The 25,006-nt window shown below is 56.6% G+C and overlaps 1 protein-coding gene across 9 annotated transcripts in view; it reads left to right on the forward strand.

Annotated features, from left to right (window-relative positions):
• Window positions 1-25,006, forward strand: part of GRM4 (glutamate metabotropic receptor 4) — a 138,625-nt gene that overhangs the window by 44,448 nt on the left and 69,171 nt on the right. For 8 of the 9 annotated variants that reach the window (XM_055263508.2, XM_055263504.2, XM_055263506.2 and 5 more), the window contains one exon: window positions 19,841-20,057. In XM_055263508.2, coding sequence (XP_055119483.1) covers window positions 19,841-20,057 — 217 coding nt within the window. Of the gene's footprint in view, window positions 1-9,440; window positions 9,575-19,840; window positions 20,058-25,006 lie in introns of those variants that run through there. The other variant, XM_055263509.2, reaches the window with a different exon arrangement.

Genomic DNA, 25,006 nt, shown 5'->3' on the forward strand with positions numbered 1-25,006 from the left:
TTGCCCACCTTCAGCTCTGCCTCTGCTAGGCTGGTTCTCCCATGGGCAGGATCCAGCCCTGCAGAAAGCTGTACCCTGCCGGGATGTGGATGGGGGACAGCACTTTCCTGCCTACCGTGGGCAGTTAAGAGTTCCAGCTGCTTGATACGCAGCTGGATAGGATGGCAAGATTGGGGTGGGTTATGAACACTCTCTTGTGCTCCCCAAAATGCACTGTTAATGCTGCCTCCACCAGTGCTGACTCTATGTGTGTATGTTTGTGTGTGTGTGTGTGTGTGTGTGTGCATGGTTGATTGTACTTACCACCAAGAGGCCTGTGAGTGTGAGTCCAGGAAACTACAGGTGGGACTCAGGGAGTGGCTCTTCATACTCGTGTGGGCACACCTGTGTGAGCCGCGGCTCCTGAATGTGTGTGGGGTGGGGGTATCTAGGGATGCTCAGTGCACCCGTGTGCCTGAGTGTTCTTGCCTGTCTCACAGCATGGCTCCACTGGCTCCTGGAAGGGTTGGATCCTGGAGTGTGTGTGTGTGTGTGTGTGTGTGTGTGTGTGTGTGTATGTGGTCTGTGTGTGTCTCCTTCTCCCTGGCCCCTGCTGCTGTCAGCTGATACCCAGATGCATGAGACGGATTGTCTGGAGCTGTCCCCAGCCTTGGCAGCCTGAGGGTGCCCATGGGGAGCCCTGTCTCTGCTTGGCTCCTTGCAGTCTGTGGGGCACAGGGTTCCCCTGGAGAGAGGCTATTCCTTGTGGGCTGTTACTGTCCATACTCCCAGCCTGCCCTGGGGGGAACTTCCTGCTATCTCCTCACCTCCAGGCCTGAGCTGGAGGAAGGCTGGGCAGAGGAGAGCTGCCAGGCAAGACAGATGGCCTACAGCCTGGGCCAGGGAGGGACACCACTTTGATCTCTGATGCCCTGGGGACTCACGGGCTGCAGGTGCTACCAGCCCAGCACCCCGGCACAGCGGGGAGGCTGAGGCAGACACATGCTTCTGGAGAGACATGTCATGTAAGGTGGGGATGAGAAGGGGTGTGGTAAGGGGGTAGGGAGCGGGGCTGCTGTGGCTGAGATATTCAGCAACAACCTTTCTGAGAAGATGACATTCGATCAGAGATGTGGATGGTGTGAAGGAGGATATTCTGTGGAAAAGCCCAGTTGGCAGAGGGCACTGCACATGCAAAAGCTGTGAGGCTGGCCGTGCTTAGGGTGCTCCGTGGAGGCCAGTGTGGCCAGGTCGGGTGGGGGAGGGGGCTGGTAAGAGCAGAGGCAAGTGAGGCAGGGGAGCTGACTCAGAGTCAGGGCTTTCCTTCAACGTGGGGAGGGCCTGGGACACCATGTGGGTTTTTTTTTTTTTTTTTTTTTGGTGGTGGTGGTTGTTTTTGAGACAGGGTCTTGCTCTTTCACCCAGGCTGTAGTGCAATAGCGCAATCATGGCTCACTGCAGCCTCAACCTCCCGGGCTCAAGTGATCCTCCTACCTCAGCTTCCTGAGTAGCTGGAACTATAGTGCACCGCCATGCCTGGCCAATTTTAAATTTTTTGTAGAGACAGTCTTGCTGTATTGTCCAGGCCGGTCTTGAACTCCTGGGCTCAAGCAATCTGCCCGCTTCAGCCTCCCAAGGGATACCATGGTTTAAGTGGCGGTTGTGCCTGAACATGTGACCTGTGTCCCCCATGTGTCTGCGTGCACATGTGTGGACCTAGACCACCAAGGGAAGGGGAGCAGGCTGCTGGGGGTGGTGTACATGGAGCAGAGAGTCAAAGAGCCTTGGAGGTCCTTCCAGCCGAGGGCACAGGCAGGGTCTCCATGGCTCCAGAGAACTTGAAACCACATGATAGTGACAGGGAGGCAGACTTCAGCTCAGTATCCTGAAAGCCTGGCAGCCGCAGGTGCTGGAATTGACTGCTGTGTGAAGTGGTGAGCTGCCTGTTGCAGGAGGCAGGCAAGCAGAAGCCAGAGGCCCCTTTCAGGGACACCATAGGGGGTAATCCTGCCCTCCACAGCTGAGAGTCTATGATTAAAGGCCTCCTTCCAGGCGACATGGGTGGGTTTGAACAGAAATTGGCTTTTGAGACTGAGCAGCAGGCATTGTGGAGGTCTTGGAGGACTGGGCAGGGCTTTGGGCCCCCCTTTGAATGTACTCTGCAGATGTCCATTGTCTGCTGGTGCCCAGGAGGCCTGGCCATGCCTGCTGACTGGGGTGGCAGGTCCCTCTGCAGGCTCTGCTCCAGAGGCAGCCCCTGCAGGGACCCACTGAGGCCTGGGTTGGTGGCGGCAGAGCTTTGTCAACCTTCCGCCTTTTATGAAGATGCTGGGGCAGGGGCCTGGGTGGGTGGGACAGGATGGGAGGGGCTAAGATCAACGAGGGGCTTCCCTCTCAGAGCATTGTCAGCTCAGATCACCAGTTGCTGGCAATTGGACACATCGAGCCTGGACAGGGAGAGCCAGTGGGCATCTCCTGCCTGTCCCCTCATTGTCTGGACAGGACCCAGATGTGCTGGTGGCTCTTGCTGGGGGAGCGGAGGGAGGCCAGGCAGCAGCAAGGAGGGGTTTCGGTCTTTGGCATTGATGGGCCTGGGCTTCAGTCAGCCACTGGCAGCTGAGGACGGCAACTTCTCTCTAGTCCCCAGGTCCTCACCCCGAGTGGCGGGTAATAATTCCTACTGGGAAGGGCCGCTATAGGGGTGGCATGAAGGGAGATGACGGTGGAAAGCACTATCACGGGTGGGTCCCCTGGAGTAGACCTGAGTGAGGGTTGCAGGCACTCTACTTGGGAGGGGACCTCGAGGTGCACTGGTACAGGACGGGAGGTGAGAGGGAGGGATGGGGGGCTGTTGCCAGTGCCTTCATGAGCAGGGGACCTCAGTGGGCAGCCAGGAGATGGCGGAAGCAGATCCTCGATACAGGGTGGGGGCTGCCCTGTTCTCTGCCACATCCCAGCACCTGGCACACTGTGGGCACTGAACTGGACATTGGGCGGTCTCTGCAAGTGTGGAGGGAAGTAGAAGGGCTGCGGGAGAGGCCCACCCCAAATCAGGTCTGCCATCCTTTAGGAGAAACTGGGAGGCTGGATTTCTGGGCTGAGGATCATAGGAGGCAGCCATGACAGAGCCAGAGAGTCTCAGGTGATTCCGTCCAATCCTTACTTCTCTGTGGAGGCAGCATAGTGTGACGGCAGGCAGGGCCCAGCTGTGAGGGTTCAAGCCCCGGCTCAGCCACTTACCAGCTGAGTGTCTCTGGGCAAGTCCCCTCAGCAATGCACTGGCCTAGGCGCTAGCAGCTCTGTCTGCAACAGGTTTCTGGTGAGGCCTAAATAACTTAATGCATAGGCAGTGCTGAGAGCAGAGGCTGGCACATCATAAGTGCTTGAGAGCTGTTAACTCTCATTATAGCGGCTGTTAGGATTATTAGATGGGAAACCTGGGGCACAGGAAGGAGGACCGTCTGGTTTGAGGTCATGCGATGAGTTAGAATTCAGGTCTTCCCGTCGTGGCAAGCTCACGGAGCTGCAGAGTGTGGCAGTGGTGGAGGTGGGGCAGGGTGGCCTTCTCCTTCTGCTCTGGGCTGGGTCCCTGCCCGTCCTTGCCCTGCCTATGCTGCAGAGGTAGCTAGAGAACCCGCAGCAGCCTTGTTTTCTTGAAGGAATGGGCTTGGCCCAGAGGGGAACCACGCAGCTGGCCTTGGAGAACTTGTTAGCCTTGTCTCCTGGCTCCAGGCCCTTGTGTTTTTGGTGGGCTCAGTGTCCAGGCAAGGGCTTGTCAACTGTTTGTCACAAGGAGGAGACACCCAGGAGCCAGAGGGTTTGAGGGAGGGTCGTATTTCTCTCCATCTCCATAGGCACCCCGGTCCAGGCTGCTGTCTCCTCTCACCTGGACCATTGCAGTGGCCTCCCGAGGGTATCCAGGGCCCATCCTGCCTGTCATGCTGTGTCTCCCATCCTCTGTTTTGGCCTTTCAGTTTCTTGGACCTGCCATGGGCCCTTGGCCACAGGGCCTTTGTACCTGCTGCCCCTTCAGTCTGGGATGTGCTTCCCTCCCCTCTTCACCTGGGTCTTGCCTACCTATCTTCCAGGTGTCAGCTTAATGCTGCCTTCTAAGGGGAGCGCTCCATTGCTACCCTAGCCAGATCCAGGACCTTATTCTGGGCTCTCATCCCCACCGCCTGTCGGACATCATGATTTTGTGTGTGTTGGTGTGTGAGTCCGGTGAGAGGCCAGCTGTCCTGCTGGACTCAGCTCCAGGAGCACACGGCTTTGTCTGCTTTTGCATCATGTCCATCATGGGGTGGAGCCATATCGCCTTCCCCCTTGCCAGGGGCTAGAGGGAGTGGAAGGTTACCATGAGTACCTGTATGTGGGCCCCTTCCTGCAGACACCACCAGAGATCAGGTCAGAGCAAGGGGCCGCCAGTGTCCAAGGACAGCTGTGGGAGGCAGCCAGGAATCAGGCAAAGATCCCTTGGGGTCCTTCTCACCCCTGGCTTCAGAGATACCCTCTGCAGGCTGAGTGCTCAGCAGCCAGCTCTGCCCTAGGGCCATTGAGGCCGTGCTGGGCGGAGGGAGGGGCCAGCCTCCAGCTGTCTGTGGTCTTGGCTGAATTGCTGCCTCTTGGCCCATCCATTCCTCAGTCTCCTCATCCACATCAGGCCAGGAGTTTCCAAATTCTCTTTGGAAGCAGAAAATTTCCCCCAACAGAATCTTGAAGAAACCCGATGATGAGAAGCAGGTGAAAGCCGACTGTCGCTCAGGCTCACCTGTTTGTAGTTGTCATTAATATTTATTTGCAGAACCTGCAAGATGACAGTGTGGGTGACACTGTCCTAAGTCCTGGGGCTCTAGCAGTGAGCAAAGCAGACAAATCCCCTGCCCTCATGTGACTGACGTGCCAGCGGGAGGCAGACAGTCTTCACCAGACGCGTGAATGAAAGGTGTGGTGTTGCAGGAAGTGGTGTGTGGAAACAGCCAGTGCAAAGGCCCTGAGGTGGGCTCCTACCTGCTCTGTTGGGAGGAACAACATGGACGTTGGAGTGGCTGGACAGGGTGAGTGAGGGGGAGGGTGGTAGGAAGGGAGGCCAGGGGGCTAATGGTGCAGGTCACGTAGAGGCCTTGGGAGCCACTGAAAGACTGTGGGTTTTACTCTATGAGAAGGGAGCCTCTGTTTTTTCTTTCTTTCTTTCTTTTTTTGAGACTGAGCCTTGCTCTGTCTCCCAGGTCGGAGTGCAATGGTGCGATCTCGGCTCACTGCAACCTCCGCCTCCCAGATTCAAGCGATTCTCCTGCCCCAGCCTCCTGAGTAGCTGGGATTACAGGCGCTGGCCACCACCCCTGGCTAATTTTTGTATTTTTGGTAGAGACGGGGTTTCACCATGTTGGCAAGGTTGGTCTCGAACTCCTAACCTCAGGTGATCCACCTGCCTCGGCCTCCCAAAGTGCTGGGATTACAGGCATGAGCCACCATGCCTGGCCGTGATGGGATCCTCTTAAAGAGAGGAGCCCTGTGGTGTCACTCAGGTTTTAATTGGGTTCCTCTAGCTGCCAGGCGGAAGTGCACTGTGCATGTGTGTGGGAGTGGCAAGTGTGGGAGGCAGGAGCCTAGCAGGAGGCTAAGGGCCCTGTTGTGATAGCCCAGCCAGAGATGCTGGAGCTGTGGACCTGGGCGGTCCTGGTGGAGGAGGTGAGTTGTGGTTGGATTTTGGATCCTTTTCAAGTGGAGCCAACAATATTTGCTGATAAATCAGGTTTGGGATGTGTGAGAAAAGGACTCAAGGATTTGCTCAACACTCTGGCCTGCATAGCTGGAAGGCAGAGTAGCAGTTACCTGGCGGTGAAGGACTTTGAACCTGCTGAATTTGCGACACCCATTGGATAGCCCAGGGGAGCAGCAGCTGGATGGGAGCCTGGAGTTCAGGGGTGCATGCTGTGTCTCCTCGCCTGCCATGGTGAGATCTGGTGAACCCTTGAGAGGGCAATCCCAGGCCCCAGGGAGTGAGTGGAGAGGCGGACAGAGGGAAGGGAGCGCTGAGCCCTGGGGGCCGCCAGGGTCGGATCAGGGAGAGGGAGGCAAGACCAGCAAAGGAAGCTGAGAGGAAGGAGGGGACAAGGAGCGCCAGGAGCAGGGCCACCAAGCGAGGAAGGGACTACTGGGTCAAATACTGCAGTGGGGCCAAGTGCAATGAGGACTGGCATCGGGGAGAGGGGACTGAGCACCCCCAGCCGCAGCTCAGCACCCCCAGCCTGGCCGGTCACCTAGCCTTGCCTGCATCTTCCTTCCAACCTGGTTTTTGACTCCCCTCCCAGGGGTCAGGCCCCCTTTCCCCAGTGGAAGCCCCCAGAGCCCCAGGGGGGCCTCCTCTCTGCCAGCCTGGGGCTGCCAGCCTGGCCCTGGCCTGGCTGTGATATAAATTATGTGGAAAGATGGTGATGTGACTTTTATCGGCTCATGTGTTCAATAACAGTAATACATCCCATTATATCATATTATATTAATATAGCGCAATATATTACACACAGCGCTGCACATTAACTTGAAAGTGCACTGGGCAGACACCATGGTTAATTTTCTCGGCCTGGCCACGCCCCATTGCCGGCACTCAGTGCTCCTGGTGATGCGGTCATCAGGACATGGGGTGCAGTTACCGACACCCCAAGCGCCACACTGCCCAGCCCCGCCCCTGCCTCCCACAGCCTGTGTGAGGATTGTTAGCTTTTGCAGAACGGGCTTTTGGATGTTGTTACTCCCACCTTGTGGAGGCCTCCCTGTCCTTACCCGTGAGTGCAGCAGGGGTCATGTAATTAAGCCCCCATTGAACAGATGCAGAAACTGAGGCTCAGAGACGTGAAGTGGCACCCAAGGGATGTGGTGGGGAAAGACCTGGAACAGGGACTCTCGGCTCCCCATCCTGGCTGCTTCCTGGGTGCGGGGATGGTGTAGGCAAAGGGCAGGAGGCTGGGAATGGACACGCAGTGTGTGCCAGGTGGGGAGCAGGGGGTGAGAGCACTCAGGGGCTGGGGCCAGACAGACCTGGGTTCAAATCTCACTTTGCCACTTGCTGTGTCATCCTGTTTCCATATATTCTTGGGCCTCCGTTTCCTCATCTGAAAAATGAAGGTAATAAGTAGTGTTCACTTCATGGGATTATTGTGTGAAGGAGAAGTGAATAATCCACATGAAGTGCTTGGCACAGAGTAGGTGCTCGTTAGCCAACAGCCACCAGTCCTGTTATGATGACACGAACACTCCAGTAGCCTTGTGCTGCTGCCGCCTCCTGCCCACTGGCAAGGATGCCTGGCCCTGGCCTAGCCCGCTCCATGTCCCCAGGCCCGGGGAAGCCCACCCTGCTCCACCCTCAGCTTGGCCCCTTTGGGTCCCGCAGCCTCCTTGGGCTGCCCCCAGCTCTCCCTGCCCCTTGGCCATTTGGGTGTGACCTAGGGTCAGCACTGCCTGTGTCCTGGCCCACAGACAGCACTGTGGCACAGAGGAAGCCCGGCTTGCCATTGGGTGGGCCTGGGTGTGAGCCCGGGCATGTTCCTCAGCTTCAGAGGGGCAGCTTCTCTTCTGAGGATCAGGCTCCGGCTTCCTACCTCGGGGCTGTGGTGAGAGTTAACAAGGGAGGCTGTGCACGAGCCCCTGTCGCACCTCCTGTGTGTGAGAGAGGTGCATGGCTGGCTCCAAACATCTGGGCCAATTCCTCCCCTCTCCCCAGGCTTCTGTAACACTCATTCTCCCTCGGGACCCTCGCAGTGCCTGACACGTCCCAGTCTTTCACCATGGTGCCTGCGGACAGATGAGGAGACTGAGGCTCACAAAGGAGGTGACTTGCCCAAGACCACACAGCGAGGCAGCTTCTCACCTCTGGGAGTTGGACTTTGAGCCCTCCTTGGAAAAGGGGGCGTGGCTGTGCCCCTTGGGGCTCCTCGCTGGGCCTCTGCCCTGCCCGCCTGGGCTCCTCCCAGCCTCCCCCACGGATCACTGTTGACAAGGTTACCGAGTCAGCATGTAAAACCTGCAAAAGTGAGTGTAATTTATTGATCTACATTTCGCCTATGAAATAGGACAAGTGCTGATTCGAGGATCGCGTTTGCTCTCCCTCGCCCGCCGCCCCCACCTGCTCTCTGGGGCGCTCTTATCTGCGGCCCTGCCTCTGAGCCTGCATCGAGCCACCCCCTTTGCCAGCCCTGCCGAGGCTCTCCACTCCACGCCCGCTATTCTTCTCCAGCTTCTGTGCCTTATCGGGCCCCTCTTTTTTCCTGGGCTCCTAAGAAAACATATAATGTTTAAAAGGGTGAGACAAGGGACTGAATAAAGCGCTTTCTGGGGAAATATTTGTTCAAAGGCCTGTTGCCTGCGTCTGTCTGGTTCTCTCCTGGAAAACATAATTCAGAACGGGCCTGGAAATTAATCCAAGTGTCCGCTTGTTCTCCTGATAAGAGGCTGGGCAGGACCCGGGGATGGGGAGACAGAGGTGGCATGGAGCAGCTAGCTTCCCAGCATTTGCTTCCTGGGGTGTCAGTGGGGGACAGGGTGTGACAGGCCCCAGGAGGTGAGGGATGCCAGAGGGAGGGTCCTGCCTGAACCCAGGAGGGAGGAAGGAGACCTCAGAGCACCTTCTATGTGCTGGGCACTGCCGTGGGTGGCCCACTTACTGCAGAGTGACGCCACTGGCTTGCCCAGGTGCAGCGTCAGACCATGTGAGAATTGGAGCTGCTGACCAGCTCTGCAACCTTGGCAAGGCCCTGAGGCTTTGGGCCTCAGCTTCCTCACCGGCTGAAGGTGCTTCAGCACTGTGGTGCTTGTCTCATGGGCTGGCTGTGCAGAAGGAATGAGGTGTCCCCTTTGTTCAATGAATGCCTGTCCTGTGGCAGGTGTCTGAAGACACAGTGGGGGAATAACATGAAGCCCCAGGCTGATGTTTTAGAGGGAGATGGATACTAAATGAAATAAGTAAGGAAATATAGTGTGTTAGTAGGCAATCATTGTGCAGAAAATCAAAGCAGAGGAGGTGAAGGTGGGGTGCAGGGGAGGGAGGTGGGATTGGTCAGGGAAGGCCTGCCTGAGAAGAAGATATTTGAGCAAAGTCTTGAAGTGAGGGATGAGAGGGAGCAAGCCACATGCATATCTAGGGGCAGAGCATTCAGGCAGCGGAACAGCCAGTGCAAAGGCCCTGAGGAGGAGTGTGCCTGGAGAGTTCGAGGCACAGTAAGGAGGCTGGCGTGACTGGAGCCGAGTCAGTGAGGCCAAGCTGGGAGTGGTTGGAGATGAGATCAGAGGTGTTGAGCATGAAAATGCTTTGTTAAAATGCCAAGTGTTGCAGGTAATTCTGACAGACTCCTCTGAGCTGAGCCGTAAAGGGCATTTTATTAGCACCTGGCGGGGGCTCCCAAAGGAAGGCTGGTGTGTGAATTTTGCAGGAAGCGGGCAGACCTGTTATTGCTCCTGTCCCCTGCACACCTTAAATGCCCCAGTCCTTCCAGCTGGCTGCAAGATGGTGCAAACTCTTCCCAAGCTATTTCCCCATGATGGTGCCAAGAGAAAAAAGAGGACCCTTAGGACTTCAGGGCCATGCTGTGGGGGTGGAGGACAGGTAAGGATCCTGGTGAGAGGCCCTGACCTGGCCACTAGGGCACAGGTGGCAGTGGAGGTCCACACGTCTTGGCCATACCCCTGGCCTCCGGGAGAGAAGTCAGGGGCCATGAGATCACTCTCTGGCAGCCTCGTGTGGGGTTGGTGATCCTAATTGAAAGTTCAGATGCAAAAGGCTTGATGATGGAATTTCTAATTAAATCAATTTCATCTCGTCTGGGAGACAGGTTTACATATAATAAGCATGAAATTAATAATTATGTATAAAAACTAGCTATTTCTCAAAGCAGAGCCATTTTACACAAGCTTCCAGGGCTCCTGCCCGATCTTTTGTGTTGGAGACGAGTGGGCCACTTCAGCCCTTAGTTTGACAGCCAGGAGTGGAGGCAGGGGCTCAGCAAGGAGAGGAAGCAGGGCTGCCCTGAGGATCCTACCCCACAGGATGGGGGCGGCCTTCTCACTAGAGGCTGCGGCGTCACCCTCAGATTCTCAGTGTATGTGTGTAGATGTTGCACGTGTGTGTGTAAATGCATATGCATGTGTAGGCCCACCGTGTACAGAGGAGACAGGTTTTACCTGACAGCAGCATGGGCTCTGCAGCTAGTCCTAGTTCAAATCCTGGCTCAGCCACTCACTAGCTGTGTGAGCTTGGGCAAGTGACCTAACATCTCTGTACCTCAGTTTCAAAAAAATGGGGAGAATAAGAGGGCCCACCTCATAGGGCTATGGTAAGATTGAAGGTGTTAAGGTGCATGAAGCTACTTAGGACAGTTCTTGGCACATAGTAGGCACCCGATAAGTGTTAGCTCTCATGATGATGAAGATTGCATGTGTGTGTGAATTTAATTCAATACAATTCCGCCCAAACCAGCCTGTGATGAGTGTGAAATTGACACATCCATGCCCTTGAGGTGGAAATAAATGAGTCATTCCTGGCTCTCCCAGAGCTGGAGCCTAATGTTTACTGCTCCCTGTGTCTGTCAGCATAGGTGAGGTGATGCTGCCATAACAAACAACCCTCGGCCGGGCACGGTGGCTCAAGCCTGTAATCCCAGCACTTTGGGAGGCCGAGGCGGGCGGATCACGAGGTCAGGAGATCGAGACCATCCTGGCTAACATGGTGAAACCCCGTCTCTACTAAAAATACAAAAAATTAGCTGGGCGTGGTGGTGGGCGCCTGTAATCCCAGCTACTCGGGAGGCTGAGGCAGGAGAATGGTGTGAACCCGGGAGGCGGAGCTTGCAGTGAGCCGAGATCGTGCCAGTGCACTCCAGCCTGGGGGACAGAGAAAGACTCTGTCTCAAAAAAAAAAAAAAAAAAAAAACAACCCTCAAAGCTCTGTGGCTTACAATAGCATCAGCTTAACTCTTGCTGTGTGAGATGTCTATGGAGGTTGGCTAGGCACTCTACTCAGGGACCCAGGCTGGGCTGGAACATTGCTCAGGGACCCATTGCTTACAGTAGCAGAGGAAATGTGTACCTTGTAGGTCTCACCACTGCAATTCAGTGCTGTGGGACAGAAGCGATAGGCATGTTCTGCTCTCAGCTCATTGTCCAGAACTTTTCAAGTGGCCCCAAGGAGGCAGAGATCTTGAAATGTTTGGCTGATGGCCCTTGCCCAGCACCCAGCATTAGCTCTGTGTGTATTCATTCACTATTGATTGTCTCTCCCACTCGGATGTCAGCTCCAGGAAGGCAGGGATCATGCAGAGCACTCAGTGGGTGCTCAGTAAACCCTGGTCAAGTGAGTGAATTAATGAATGGCCTGACAGAGCTTTGGAGGAGCATGAGTGGATGCTGGGAGGGTGTATGGGGGGAGGCTGGTGGCCACAGGAGCAGCTGAGGCAAAGGGACCCCATGGGCCTCGTGGGCAGTTCTACTGTCTTTGATGATTGTGCCTGCAGCCTGGGACACTCTGACATGCACTCTCCATCACAGAGGGGAAACTGCAGATCACGGTGTGATAGGAAGGGGGCTGTGTCATGGGGGCCATAGGTTATAGGAGCAGAGGAGGGCCAGAGCAACCCTGGAACTGGGCAGAAGGGAGGTCCATCTCCAGACCGGGGGGAGGAGCAGAGCAAGGGAGGCCAAGGGCCCTGGGGTGGCAACTGCGCTTTCTCAGCCACCGGGAAGAAGGCTGACTCTGGGCTGGCTCAGGGTGGGCCCTCGCAGACTGATCAATTGCACTGGGGCACAGGCTGGCCGGCCAGGGCCAGACAGGGGCACATGGTCAGGCCCCAGAGTGACTGGATGCTTAGGGCAGGAGTTGGCAGCTGGTCTGCGTCCATGGACCAGAGGAATAGATCTGATTAATGAGGGCGCCAAGTCCTGAGGTGAGTGCCCAGGCAGGCCTGATTCAAATTCCCAGAGGGTCTGTGGTGAAGGGGCTCGTGTTCCCCAGATGGCTCTGGTGGGTGTGGGGGAAGGGGGCATTGAAGGGGAAGGGCCCCAGTGTGTGGCCCTGGAGGAGGCGCTGGGGCAAGGACAGACAGTCTCCCGATCTGGGGCCTATCCTGCTCCTCCCAAAGGCCACCCAGTTTTTCCCACTCAGTCCCCTGCCCAGGTGCCCCCCCGCCATTTCCCCTAGGCCTTGTTATTTGGTCACTGGGGACAGGGCAGCTCCATGGAGGGTGTGGGTGTGTGAGGCCTCCATGGGGCTGTCCCAAGCTGTCTGGGTCACTCTAACCTTTTGCTCCTGAACCCAGCGGTGCGCATCAGGGATGGTCCTGGTCAGGGCTGAAGGCCGGGGACTGTTGGCGTCCTCTCCATGTGCTGGCCCCACCCTGCTCCCTCTGCTGCCTCCCCGCACCCCCCTGCTGGTCCCCACTCTCTCTGTGATCACATATAATTGATCCCCAATGCTGTGAGTCTCCCACTAAGTGCCTGCCGCCCACCTCCCCTCCACCCCGAAGCCCCTGTCCTGGTTCAGGCAACATCAGCTACTGTTTGCAGTGCACTCACCACCTTCTCCTAGACTGCCAGGCCTGCCTCTCCAGACTCTTCCCCTGCAGGCTGAGGGCCATTCTGACCATCTGTACCCCTGCTCAGGCTCCCTCCACAGCTCCCCTGGCTCCCAGGAAAGTCCCGCCCTCCTTGGCGGGGCCTGGGAAGCCCCTGTGGCTGGACCTCTGTGCGCAGACAGCCTGGTCCCCAGGCGCTGCCATTGTTCCCCTCACCCTGTGGCTCTTCCCTTGCCCATGGGAGATTGGGGGGAATCTTTGTTCTCCCATCCACAAGTCTGACTCCCCAACTAGGCTGGTTCTCCGAGTGTTATTTAAATCTGTTTCCCCAGCACCTGGCCAGAGGGGTGCTCAGGTGCTCTGTGAGGGGGAGCCCTACTGGGGGCGCAGGTGAGACTGGCTCCCAGCCTGCAGAGGGAGGGAGGAAGGGAAGGGCAGCTGGCAATCCCACCTCTTACGCCTCTGGGCGCCCCCGCCAGCCCCCACCCTATCTCCGCAGCTAAGGCCCTGTGGGGGAGCCTGCACTGCTCAGGCCCCTGAGGGGTCAGGGTGGGGGATGTTGCAGGCAAGGCCTTTGGAAGCCGGCACTCTCCCCCTCTTTCTCTGAACCACACATTCCTGTCCGCCACAGCTTTCATGTATCTAAAAGCATCACTGGCTTTTATCTGTGAAGCAAACAGCTGATGCTGAGAGCCGGGCAGTGGAGGGCCTGAAGCAGCCAGGATCAGAAGGGCAAGGAGCAGGCAGCCAAGCCTGGGGCTTGTGCCGGCCCCGTGCAGGGTCCCCTGCTCCCCGGGTGATAGGGGCTGCGCTGGGCAGGTGGGGATCTTAAGGTTTGCCTGGGTCCTGGCTGGGCCTAGGCTGGTGGCCAGAGGTGGCTGCAAGATCCCAGCCGCAATCTGTGGTGGCCTGGCCTGGCCTGTGGGTGGAACAGAAAGAGCAGAGTCAGCAAGGAGGGTGGGGCAGAGCTGGAGGCCTGGAGGGCATGCCCAGGAGGGTGGGAACACAGGCCGAGCAGCTCAGCCAGCACCTTGTTTCTGACATCTCCTGGTGAGGATACTCAGAGGACATTATCATCTCTCCAAGCCTCAGCTTACTCATCTACAAAATGGGCACAGTGATCTTAGCCCTGCCTTTCTCTCTAATAAGAATATCTAGCATTTGCCCAGGGCCCCCATGCTCCTGGCTTGTTCTAAGCACTTTTTGTATATTTGCTGACGCAGTCCTCTCTGTTGTGATGGTGATGACTTTACAGGGAAGAAACTGAGGCCCAGAGAGTTCACTTGATTGCCTAAGGTTGCACAGTTGGATAGCGAAGCTGGGTCGCACAGCCCTGGGCAGGGTGGCTCTGATGGGTGCTGGACACTTACGTGCTGTGCCAAGCATTAGGGCAGAGGAGGAAAGGCAAGGCACTTTTAACAGAAAAGGTCACAGGAAGAGGAGTGTGGGTTTTATCAGGAAGCCCCTGGGGTGTCTGTGGTGATGGCCCTGGACGTCTGGTCACTTGACTTGAGGCCATTTGACTTGTGGGGGTCGTGGTGGGGATTTGAACCCCGACTGAGCTGAACAGTCTTGAACAAAACTCCAGCCTTCAGAGACCCTAAGGACTGTGCTCTGGGTGGGCACTGAGATGCTGGACACATTCCCTGCCCTCCAGCATCCCCGTTCCACCTTTGGATGGTGTGGGATGTGGACCAGCTGCCCTCAGCGGGTTTTCAGATTCTGCAGTTCTGGGAACCAGTTACCTAGAGCTAGAGCTGTGGGCGTTCTGGGTCACTGCCTGTGTGCTAGCCGGTATCAGCATGCGTGGGCTGGTTGTGTGAGGCTGCTGGCTGGGCCTGGGGCAGCCCGAGGGCAGATCCAGGCACTAAGCACATGTGTGTGCCTGGATATACACATGCACACACACACACACAGGCATGCACACATGCTCACACACACACAGGCATGCACCATGCTCACACACACACACACATAGGCATGCATACATGTTCACACACACACAGGCATGCACCATGCTCACACACACACACACACACACACACAGGCATGCACACATGGCCTTTGCACTGGCTGCTCCCTCGGCCTGGAACACCTTGGCATCGAATACCCCTCCCTGCTGGGATCTTGACACAGACTGTAAAAGAGGTCTCTCTGGCCACTCTGCAACACTCCCCTGTTCCTTTCCTTTCTTTTTCCTCCTGGCTCCTCATCCCCATCTAACAGACTCAGAAGCTTATGATGCACCTCTGCATGACCTGCCTCCATCTAGATTGGAGCCCGCTGAGGGCAGTTGTCCACAGTCCGTCCCCAGCCCTCAGAACTATGCCTGGAGGCCGTGGGTGCTCCATGCCTCATTGTAGGAGGAATAAATGAATGAATGTGCGGGGCACCCATGTGCTCAGGACACATGCTCTAGCCCATGTGCCCACGTGCATGCACACACTCACACACACACACACACTCTCAGATATACTTGGAATCCATCTTCATTGTTGCTTAAGTCCGGAAGCAGCTTTTTTCTTTCCCCATGTGGCATGGATCTCCTTGTCACTCTAGAAGCCAGAGACAGAGGGAGAGGGAGAGAGGTTTATTCATGCGTCCTCCCACCCCTCAGTCACTCACCCCTTACCTCAGCCGAGGCTCTCCTGGGTGGCGGCTGCAGGCACACTGTGTGTCACTCCAGGGGGCCATACAACCTACCCTTCTTCAGGGGGCCCAGACAGTGGAGCACTTTTTGCACACTTTCTGCCGTCTCTGCTGGTATCTTCTAGAACGCAGTGGGTATTGACCAGTGTTTAGGGGTGGGATCAGTCTAGTTCACCTCTGCATCTCTCCATGTGGCCTTGCCTGCACAAGGTGGGGTGCTTAGAAGGCCTGCTGAATGGATGAGTAGGCAGAGAATAGTAACACCGGGAGGACGTGCCTGGTGCCCTTGGGGCAGCCGCATTCAGTGCTGTGGGAAGCTAGGCCCCCTCTGGAGGATGAGGGCTCAGGGAGGGCTGCCTGGAGGAGGTGATATTTGAGTTGGGCCTTGATGAGCAGGGGGATTTGGATGTGGGAGATGAGGTCATGGACTCTGGGGACAGAGGAAAATAGACAAAGAGGAAGGAGAAAGGGACAGACAGAGGGATCTAGAGCAGGACGCCTGTGCTTGGTCAGGGGCTGCTGGAATCTGAGTTCTGACTCTTGCCCCATGAGGGTGTGACACAAGGTGCTGCGTCCCCAGCACCTGGAACAGTGTCCAGTGTACAGTAGGTGCTCAATGTGTTGGGTGAGGGAAGCAAAGGAGGCAGAGGGATGGAGCAGCTGGCACCAGGGCGGGCACCGCTGCCTCCCTCCCCTCCTGCCGCTGCTGTTGGGAGAGGAGAGGAGCGTTCTCTGAGGAGAATGTAAATTGCACGTCCCCCTCCTGCTCGGGCTGGGCTGCGGAGACAGTGGGAGTTGAAGAGACGTCAGAGCCCCACATGGGCCAGGTTGTCACAGTCACCTGCTTAGACGCAGACGTGGCTCCCTGCCCTCCCAGCCCCTGACACCTCCTGCCCCCTCATCCCTCCGCTCCAGGGTGGGGAAAAAGAGCCTTGGAGAACCCGATAGCATTCCCAAGATGTCTCTGTGACAATGACAATGACAACATTAGACTATGGAGAGAGCGTGTGATGGGAGGGGCCGGCAGAGAGGGAGAGTCCTAGGAGGTAAAGTCAGAGAGAGGCAAGAGAAGGCGATTGCTGCCAGAGGAAGTTTAGCGGGAGGCATGGCAGCTCCCCTAAGAGCTGACCCTTAGTGCTCACTGCCTGCCAGGCGCTGTTCTGAGTGCTTTGCTTGAATTCCCTCATGTGACCCTCACAGCCTTAGGAGACAGCTATTGTAATTATTCCCATTGTGCAGCTGAAGAAACTGAGGCCAGGGGAGGTGAAGTAACTTGCCCAAGTTTTTTTTCAGCTGGTGAGAGGTGGAGCTGGGATTTGAACTTAAGCAGTGTAGCTCCCCAAATTCTGCTTGAAACTGTCTCCCTAGGAAGTATGGGAGGGGCTGGAGCTGAGGAGGGAGGCTGCAGGGAGAGCAGACAGGAGAGGCTGGCAGGTGGACACATCGCAGGAGGCTGGCTTATCCCCGGGGTCCTGTTCAGGAGCCTGTGATTCCCTCACCCGAATCTCAGAGTTGGGTCCTTGTTCCAGTGTCTCAGGAATTACTGGGGGAAGGTCAGGGGCCCCTCCTGGGCTCTTGAAATCAGGGGCCTGGGGCTCTCCTGCAGGCTGACGCGCGTATCCTGCAGGAGCGCACGTTTGGACCCCCACCCTCTGGGGGAATGGAGTGTGTGCCGTGGGCCGGGTCCAGTGTGCCAGGGCCCCACTCTGGATGTGGGCCAGGGTCTGAAGGCTTCTAATGCGACTGGCCCCACAGGTGATGCCCGGACATCCATCTGTCCATCCACTGCTCACCACCTGTGCTGAGCACCACCTGGGCCTGGAAGGGAGCTTGGAAGGGGGAATAGGGGTGAGTGAGAAGGAGCCACCTCATCTGGGGGGGTGTCTGTTTCCATTTGCCGCCGGCTGTGAGGCCTGGGTTGATCAAGTCCAGAAACCTGAGTGGGCCTCCTTCCCTCTCCCGGGAACCAAGGCCTGGTGGGAGGAAACACCAGAAGTAGGGACAAGCTTCTGATCAGGAGGGGCGTGGAGGCAGGCAGGTGATGATTGCTCCTGGCTAGGGCCCAGCAGAGGCCAGTGAGAGAGGTAAACAAAACACTTGTCTCTCACGGACCTCCCCCTAACAAAGAACTAACCTCCCCTGCACAGCGTGAAGAGTGCGAAGGCTGAGAAACTGCTCTAAAACACAAGACTTCTTAAAAACAAACCAGCCATGACTCTAATACCATTTTCAGACCTTAAAAATAACAACCTTAAAGTGAATTAATAAATCTCCAATCAGAGCTCACATTTTAGAGGGTGCTGTTTTTATGCCAAGTGTTCTCCAAGGCAGAGAGGACTGGGCTAATTTTCAGTCACTGCTGACAGAGCAGGCGAGGGGACACATAGATTCAGGTATATTCGAGTGTGGTTTGCTTTCCAAATGGGTGGAAGATGTGCATGGTTCTACATTGGAAACCTACAAAAGGTGGAAGGTGAAAGGTCCCTGCCAGATCCTGTCTGGGCCACTTGCTTTCCTCCCCTGAGGCAATACACGTGTTGTGTTTCAGAGCAGCAAGTATGCACCTCCCCTTTCACACAGTAAACAGCTTCCACCTGCATGTTGCCTCCTTATTTCTGTTGTTTTTACCCCACAATATCTTGGAGACCCACCCAGATCAGTGCCTGGAAATCAGCCTCATTCCTTTTCACAGCTGTGTAATATTCCTCATCTGGCTGGAACGTCTTTAAACAATCCCTTCTTGATGGACATGTAGGTTGTTTCCAAAGTTTTACTGTGGCCAGTGGATAATGTAGTACTTGCCATTTTATAAAGACCACAAGAGCTACAGTGAGGGGGTTTGGGAGTTAATCCTTGGTTGCTCAGAAAATCCAGAAAACCAGTTAACTGTTTCCCCTACCCACATCCTCACCCATTAAGGTCTCAGTGGTTTGGGCTTTTCCCACAGGGGAGGCGGAGAGTGGGCCAGCTGGGTGGCCGAGCTGGGCCATATGCTTTTGGCAGTGGGCATTCTCAGGGGAAGGTGGACCCTCACTGTCCCCAGTTAACTTCCTTATTGTCATTTGTCCCTTTATTAAGAGGCTGTGAGACCTACTATGCGTTGACTCTCCCCATCCCGCTCTGCTCCAGCCACACAGGCCCCTTGCTCGGCCACCCATACACCACCTGCCACCCTGATGTCCCACCCCCTTATGCCACTCTGTGAGACCTCATCGCTATGGAGAATGGTCCCGGTCACTTGTTAGCTTGCTTGCTCCTCTCCTCCCACCAGAAGGAAGCTCCGTGAGTGTTTTATTCACTGCCGTCCTCAGCACTTAGGACATCATAGGTGCTCAATAAAGTCTTTGTTGAAGTGAATAGAGTTGCATGTCGGGATATTGAGGTGGGGCTTCTAGGTCGGCAGATCCTCTGCTCTGTCCTCAGGAAGGGGAGCTGACTGGTCTAGGAGGTGGTCCCAGGGATAGGGACACATTAGGCTTTGGCCAAGTGGGCAACCACTTGCCAGGGGCATCCCCAACCCTCCTGTCCCAGGAACATTTCCCCACCCACAGTTGCCACTGGGCCTGAAGTCCTGGCCACAGGTTTCTTGGCCAGGATTGAATCTGAGTGATTCCTTAGGGGCATAAAATCTTAGTTTTGACACCAATATGCATTCCCCACCCCTGTCTTCCTGGACAACTGAGCGGGCAGAGGGCACACAGGAAAGAGGAGTGTCCCTGTGGGCCAAGCGGGGAGTGGAGCCCACAGGCCCTGAGCAGCCGGGAGAGCAGAGCAGTGGGTGGGGCCCTGGAGGGGAGGGGCGGAGAGGAGGCACCATATCCCTTCCCTGTCCTGGGGATGGTTGGGTGTATCTACAGGAGGCAGGGGGTCTGAGTCTCATCCCTGCCTGGGGAGGGTCCAGGTGGGGCCTGTGGAGGCAGTAAGATGCCCTGTGACTGGAAAGCCCCGGGGCTAGGGCAGGGCCCTGGGTCGGCTCTGCCTTGGAGAGACTGTGGGACCCGGCAGGCTGGTGACTCTCTAGGCTCAGTGTCCCCAGCTGCAGAGAGAAGGGACTTCTTGAAGCCCACCCCACTAGCTTCCTGGGCTTCCATCCTTGGGGTTGGAGTGGGGGACAGGGGAGCTGGAATCGAGGCTCCATCTCCTCTGAGCAGGGCACGAGGAAGGAGGCTGAGCTGGCAGAGAGCTGTGGGGACAGGGTCTGCTGGGTCCTGACCAGAGGGGCTGCCTGGGGACATGCGATGGGCCACATGACCCCTCAGGGCCCCTCCCAACACTCAAATCCCACCCCATCCCCAGGCTGAATCATCTCAGGTATGTGGGGATTTTCCCTGGGCTGGGATCTTTGAGCTCTTTGTGTAAATTGAGGCAGCCAGAGGCTCCCAGGGTGTATGTGTGTGTGGTGTATGTACGTGTGTGTGTGTGTGTGTGTGTGCGTGTGCGTGTGTGTGTACCTGTGTGTGGTTGGGGTGTCTTTGGGGACCCCAGGGAGGCCGGTTGGGAGACTTTCTGGAGGAGGAAGCAGCGCCCATGGGGAGGGGTGGGCTGTGGTGGTCCCAAGGCTGGGGAGACTAGAGGGAGGTTGGTGTGTAGGGGAATGGGGCTGGCTAGGCAGGGTGGGGAGCCAGCCGCCACCCTCAGCAGCCCCTCTCGCCCCTCAGATACCCCAGATCAGCTACGCCTCCACAGCGCCAGACCTGAGTGACAACAGCCGCTACGACTTCTTCTCCCGTGTGGTGCCCTCGGACACGTACCAGGCCCAGGCCATGGTGGACATCGTCCGTGCCCTCAAGTGGAACTACGTGTCCACGGTGGCCTCGGAGGGCAGCTATGGCGAGAGCGGTGTGGAGGCCTTCATCCAGAAGTCCCGTGAGGACGGTGAGTCAAATGCCTGGCCGCAGGGTCATGCCGGGCTTGGGGGTGTCCCGGCACAGTGACTGACCCACCAAGAGCTCCCAGCTGGGGCCTGATACGGGCTCTGACTGCCTGGCTGTTGCCAGGTGGGCCTTGGCCTCTTCTTTGAGCACTGTGGTTTGGTCCATGGCCTCACTGGGCTCTGGGTGACTCCAGTCAACGGCGAGTGTGAGGCCTTTGCAGACGTGGGTGTGCAGATGAGGGGACTGTTGACCTCCCTGGTGCGGGAGCCTGCCGGGCAGCCGCTCTCCTCACAGCAGAGGAAGGGATGGGGTGGGGACGAGGGGCCTTGTTTAGAGGGCTGTCAGGGACTCAGGTGATGGGCGGACAGCCAGGCAGGCTCTCAGAGGAATGAGGAATTTGGAGCCCCTAAAATTGATCTGTCTGTGGTGGGGGTGAGGGTGGAGGGCCGCGGATGGCTTGTGCTGGTTTGGGCATCAGTGAAGAAGGTGTCCCTGTGGGTGGGGTTTGAGGAACTGCGGCAAGTATTTATTCTCCTCGAGGTCTCCCCCTCGTACCCTGATGCCACCTTCCCCCTTTAAGCTCGCTGAATTGCCTTAAATTGCTGTCCTCAGATGCTCTGTGATAAAGCTTTCAGGTGTCCCCAGCGATAAGCAGCTGAGCGATAACAAGGGTCAACCTCTTGGCAGGTGACTCCCACCTAGCAGGGCCTGGGAGCGGGCCCCTGGCTGGGTCTGTGCTGCTGCTGGTGCCCTGGGAGGGCTGGCTGCATGGGCTGCAGCTGTGGGCATCTGGGAGCAGCAGGCAGCCCTGGGCTGGGGGCCTCCACCTGGGCTGGGGTAAGCCAAGAGGGGACGGCTCCTGGGGGGCTGTGGGGCTGAAGGATGATGCCTGTGACTTCCTCGGGGCCCTGTTGTGGTGTGTGGAAGTGGGGAGGCCTTTCTTCCTCCTGGCAGATCCACCTCCTGCAGAGAGGACCCGTCTGCCCTGCCCCTGGTCTCTCCCAAGTTCCTGCCTCTACACAGCTCGCGAGCGCCCGAGACCTTGGGTGATGGCATCTGTATATTTATACCCTCATGGCCTTAGGACTCTAATTGCTTTTCCTAAGGACTACAGAGTGTCCAGAGGCTGCCATTGGTAACACCCCGTGGGCATAATCCTGCTATAAATCTCGGATAAGCCCCTTTAATTGTACAGCTGAAGCTGCTTGGGTGCCTCCACCTGGTGGAGGGGGCAGCGGAGCGTCGGGAAGTGGGGCAGCACTGACTGATGGCTGAGGCTCCAGGACACTCCCCACTCCGGCAGCCTGGCAGGGGAAAAGGAAGCAGAGGTGAACAGGACTCCACTCTCAGCTCCAGGTGGGCTGGCAATAGCACCTGGGAACCCTGGCAGACAGTGTCAGAGCCTCCGAGCTCCAGAGCCCAGCCCCTCCCTCGGACCACCCACATGTCCTTTCCTCCTTTGCTCAGATCCAAGACCTGGGCACCTCCCTCTGGATGGCACTTCCCACTCTGCTCTGCTGGCTCCTTTCCTCCTCTGTGGCTTCAACTCTTCCCTAAACCAATATCCTGCCTTTTCTGTTTAAGGCATGACCTCTACAGGATTTAGGGACAAAGGTATAGGATGGGGGAAGGGATCGAGGGCCCTGAGTCTCCATGTTCAGTTGTGTTCAGTCCCTGCCCTGAGGGACCTCAAAGCCACCCCCAGTGCTCATGCAGGCCTCCCTCTGTGCCCAGCACCTGCTGTCCTGGGCAGTCCTTCCTGCCCTACGAGGTAGATGCTGCCTCATCCCCATTTTGCAGGAGAGGAAGTGCAGGCACAGAGAGGCTGAATAATAGCTAGCACCAGACCACACAGCAAGTAAGAGGTGGAGGAGGGATTTGAACCCAGGATGGCTGGCTCTGGAACTAGAGTTCTCACCTGTTTCTGTACTCTTGTCTTCTCTGTCTTCTGTCATTTGCGTGCTCACTGAGACCCACATGGGCCAGCCCCTGTGCAAGTGCTAGGGTATGACAGAGACACACAGGCACACCCATGTACACACAGCCTGGAGGGACAGGAGAGGCACGGGATGGGGGTGGGGTCTGGGCATTGTGTTTTGGCTGAAGGTAAGCCTATTGTTTAATTTTTTTTTTTATCAACATCTAATCAAGTATTGGGCGGTTAGAAAAAATAAAGTCTACTCAAGATTTTTTAAAAGGACTTCATGATCTAGAAAAATAAAATTTGCCATTATGGGAGGGCCTCCAGCTCGGGGCACTCCTGTCCTGGCAGAGGCGCCCCTCACAATGCCTGCTACACCCCATGCACCATCTGTACGTCCCTGAGGGCCTGGCTTCCTGCTTGGCTGGGCCTCCCATGCCCCCATACTTCCAAGGCCACCCCATGCCAGTGTGCAACAGCCTATGGGGGCCTGGCCAGGGCAGTTTAGGCAGCTAGGTCTCCTCGTGCAACCCAATAAATGAAATTTGATTTGGAGGAACATCTTTTAGCAGGTGAAAAGAAAGGAAGAGAGAGAGAGAGAGAGAGAGAGCTGCACTCCAGCTGGCCAAATTGAAATCAGAATTGAGCGGCTGGTAGAAAGAGGCCGCTGTACCTTGTAGCCTAATCCCTGTGAAAGATTAAAGATGTCTTTGGCCGTATATTGTATTGATTCGTCCTCTGAAGTATAAATCATCTGTGAGTTGCTCAGAGGAGTGCCAGGGAGGGGAGTGGCGGGGAGGGCATGCTGGCCAGGCTGGGATGCATGTTGGAATTGTGGTGAGCGAGTCCTGGGTGCCAACTGTGTGCTGGTCTCTGGGTCCTTCAGAGGAGCACGACTATGCCCATTTTATAGATGGGGAAATGGAGGCCAGAGGGGGCGGGTCACTTTCTCAAGGCCACAGAGCTAGAACATGGAGGAGCTGGGATGGGAACCTGGCTCTGTCCTGCAGGTGGGGAGCCCGTAGGTGGCACCTGGGGTGGCCCAATACTGACTGGGCCACTGGCACCAGGCCTAAAGGAAGCCCTGGTACTGGCATTCCCCACTCCCACCCTTGTCTACACATGCTCTGGGCAATCCTGTGGCCCTTGACTGAGCCCTGACTGGGCCAGACACCTCCTATGACTATTGCAGATCCTGGTAATAACCATGTGGCTAGGTGAAACACCCGTGGGCTAGGTGTTTTTTCCCCATTTGCAGATGGGAGAACTAAGCCTCAGAGAAGTGATGTGGCTTGCCTAGGGTCACACAGCCAGGTGTCAGAGCAGGACTTGGAGCTAGGGCTGTCAGACCAGGCACTCTACCTGTACACCCTGTCTCCTCCAGCTTGCATTGCAGAAGCGGTGGCAGGTGCTTAAGAGGTCAGGCTCCTTCTGGCAGACCTGTGCCCTGGCTCAGACGCTGACTGGCTGTGCGGTCTTGGGAAAATCATTTCGTCTTTCTGGGCTCAGTTTCTTATCTGTGAAATGGGAATAAAGCAGGGTATAAGAGTAAAATGTGCGGCCGGGTACGGTGGCTCACACCTGTAATCCCAGCACTTTGGGAGGCCGAGGCGGGTGGATCACGAGGTCAGGAGTTCGAGACCAGCTTGGCCAACATGGTGAAATGCCGTCTCTACTAAAAATACAAAAATTAGCTGGGCGTGGTGGCACGAGCCTGTAATCCCAAGCTACTTGGGAGGCTGAGGCAGGAGAATCACTTGAACCTGGGAGGTGGAGGTTGCAGTGAGCCGAGATTGCACCATTGCACTCCAACCTGGGCGACAGAGCAAGAATCTGTCTTAAAAAAAAAAAAAAAAGGAGTGAAACGTGCTCCTGGCACATGCAGGCGGGAGCTCAGGAATGCGCACTGGAGGGTTTGTCAGGGTCTGGCTGCCTGGATCCCAGCCCTACCTGGGGCCTGGCTAGTCCTGGGGAGGCCTGGGAAGTGCTGGGCCCCGTGCTGTGCTGTAAATGGAGATACAGGTGTGTCCAGGGATGGGGCTAGAGACAAAACTACAGGAGCCCAGCTAGCCTGGTTCTTAGGGGATGGCTGGTCTGGTGGGGAGAGGGCAGCAAGGTGAACTCCAAAGGCAGCTAGGCCAGGACGTGTGTGTGTGTGTGTGTGTGTGTGTGTCTGTGTAGGGGTGCATGTCTGGGAAGTTCTGGTCATGTGACTGGCAGGCCTGCCTTGGTGGGGATATCTGTAGACTGGGCCTGTGTGTGTGGGGGGGGGATGGGGGTGTTGTGTGTGTGTGCGGGCACGTGTGGACCTTCTGGCTGCAGCCAGGACTCCTTCCTCCCTGTCAAGGCTGAGGCTGCACCAGGGAAAGGCAAGGAGGCTGCCCTTCCCTCCCGGGCTCCTCTGCAGCATCACCAGGGCTGGATTAGACATGCAGAGCAGGCCTCGCCTGGGCTCTGGAGATACTGCCAGTGAGTCACTGAGGAGGGAGAAAGGCAGGCGGTGGCAAGCGGGTGGCACAGACATGGGCACAGATGTGGTAGGCTGGTTTTTTTTTTTTTTTTTGAGATGGATTCTCGCTCTGTCACCCAGGCTGGAGTGCAGTGGCATGATCTCAGCTCACTGCAACCTCCACCTCTCGGATTCAAACAATTCTCCTGCCTCAGCCTCCCAAGTAGCTGGGACTACAGGCACGTACCACCATGCCTGGCTAATTTTTGTATTTTTAGTAGAGACGGGGTTTCACAATGTTGGCCCGGTTGGTCTCGAATCCCTGACTTCAGGTGATCCACCCACCGTGGCCTCCCAAAGTGCTGGGATTACAGGCGTGAGCCACTGTGCCTGGCCTTTTTTTTTTTTGGAGATCGGGTCTCACTCTCTTGCCCAGGCTGGAGTGCAGTAGTACAATCACAGCTCATTGGAGCCTCAACCTCTCAGGCTCAAGCAATCCTCCTGCCTCAGCCTCCCGAGTAGCTGGAACCACAGGCATATACCACCATGCTCGGCTAATTTTTTTTTCATTTTTTGTAAG

The sequence above is a fragment of the Symphalangus syndactylus genome, chromosome 23, assembly GCF_028878055.3.
Source record: "Symphalangus syndactylus isolate Jambi chromosome 23, NHGRI_mSymSyn1-v2.1_pri, whole genome shotgun sequence".
Taxonomy (NCBI): Eukaryota; Metazoa; Chordata; class Mammalia; order Primates; family Hylobatidae; genus Symphalangus; species Symphalangus syndactylus.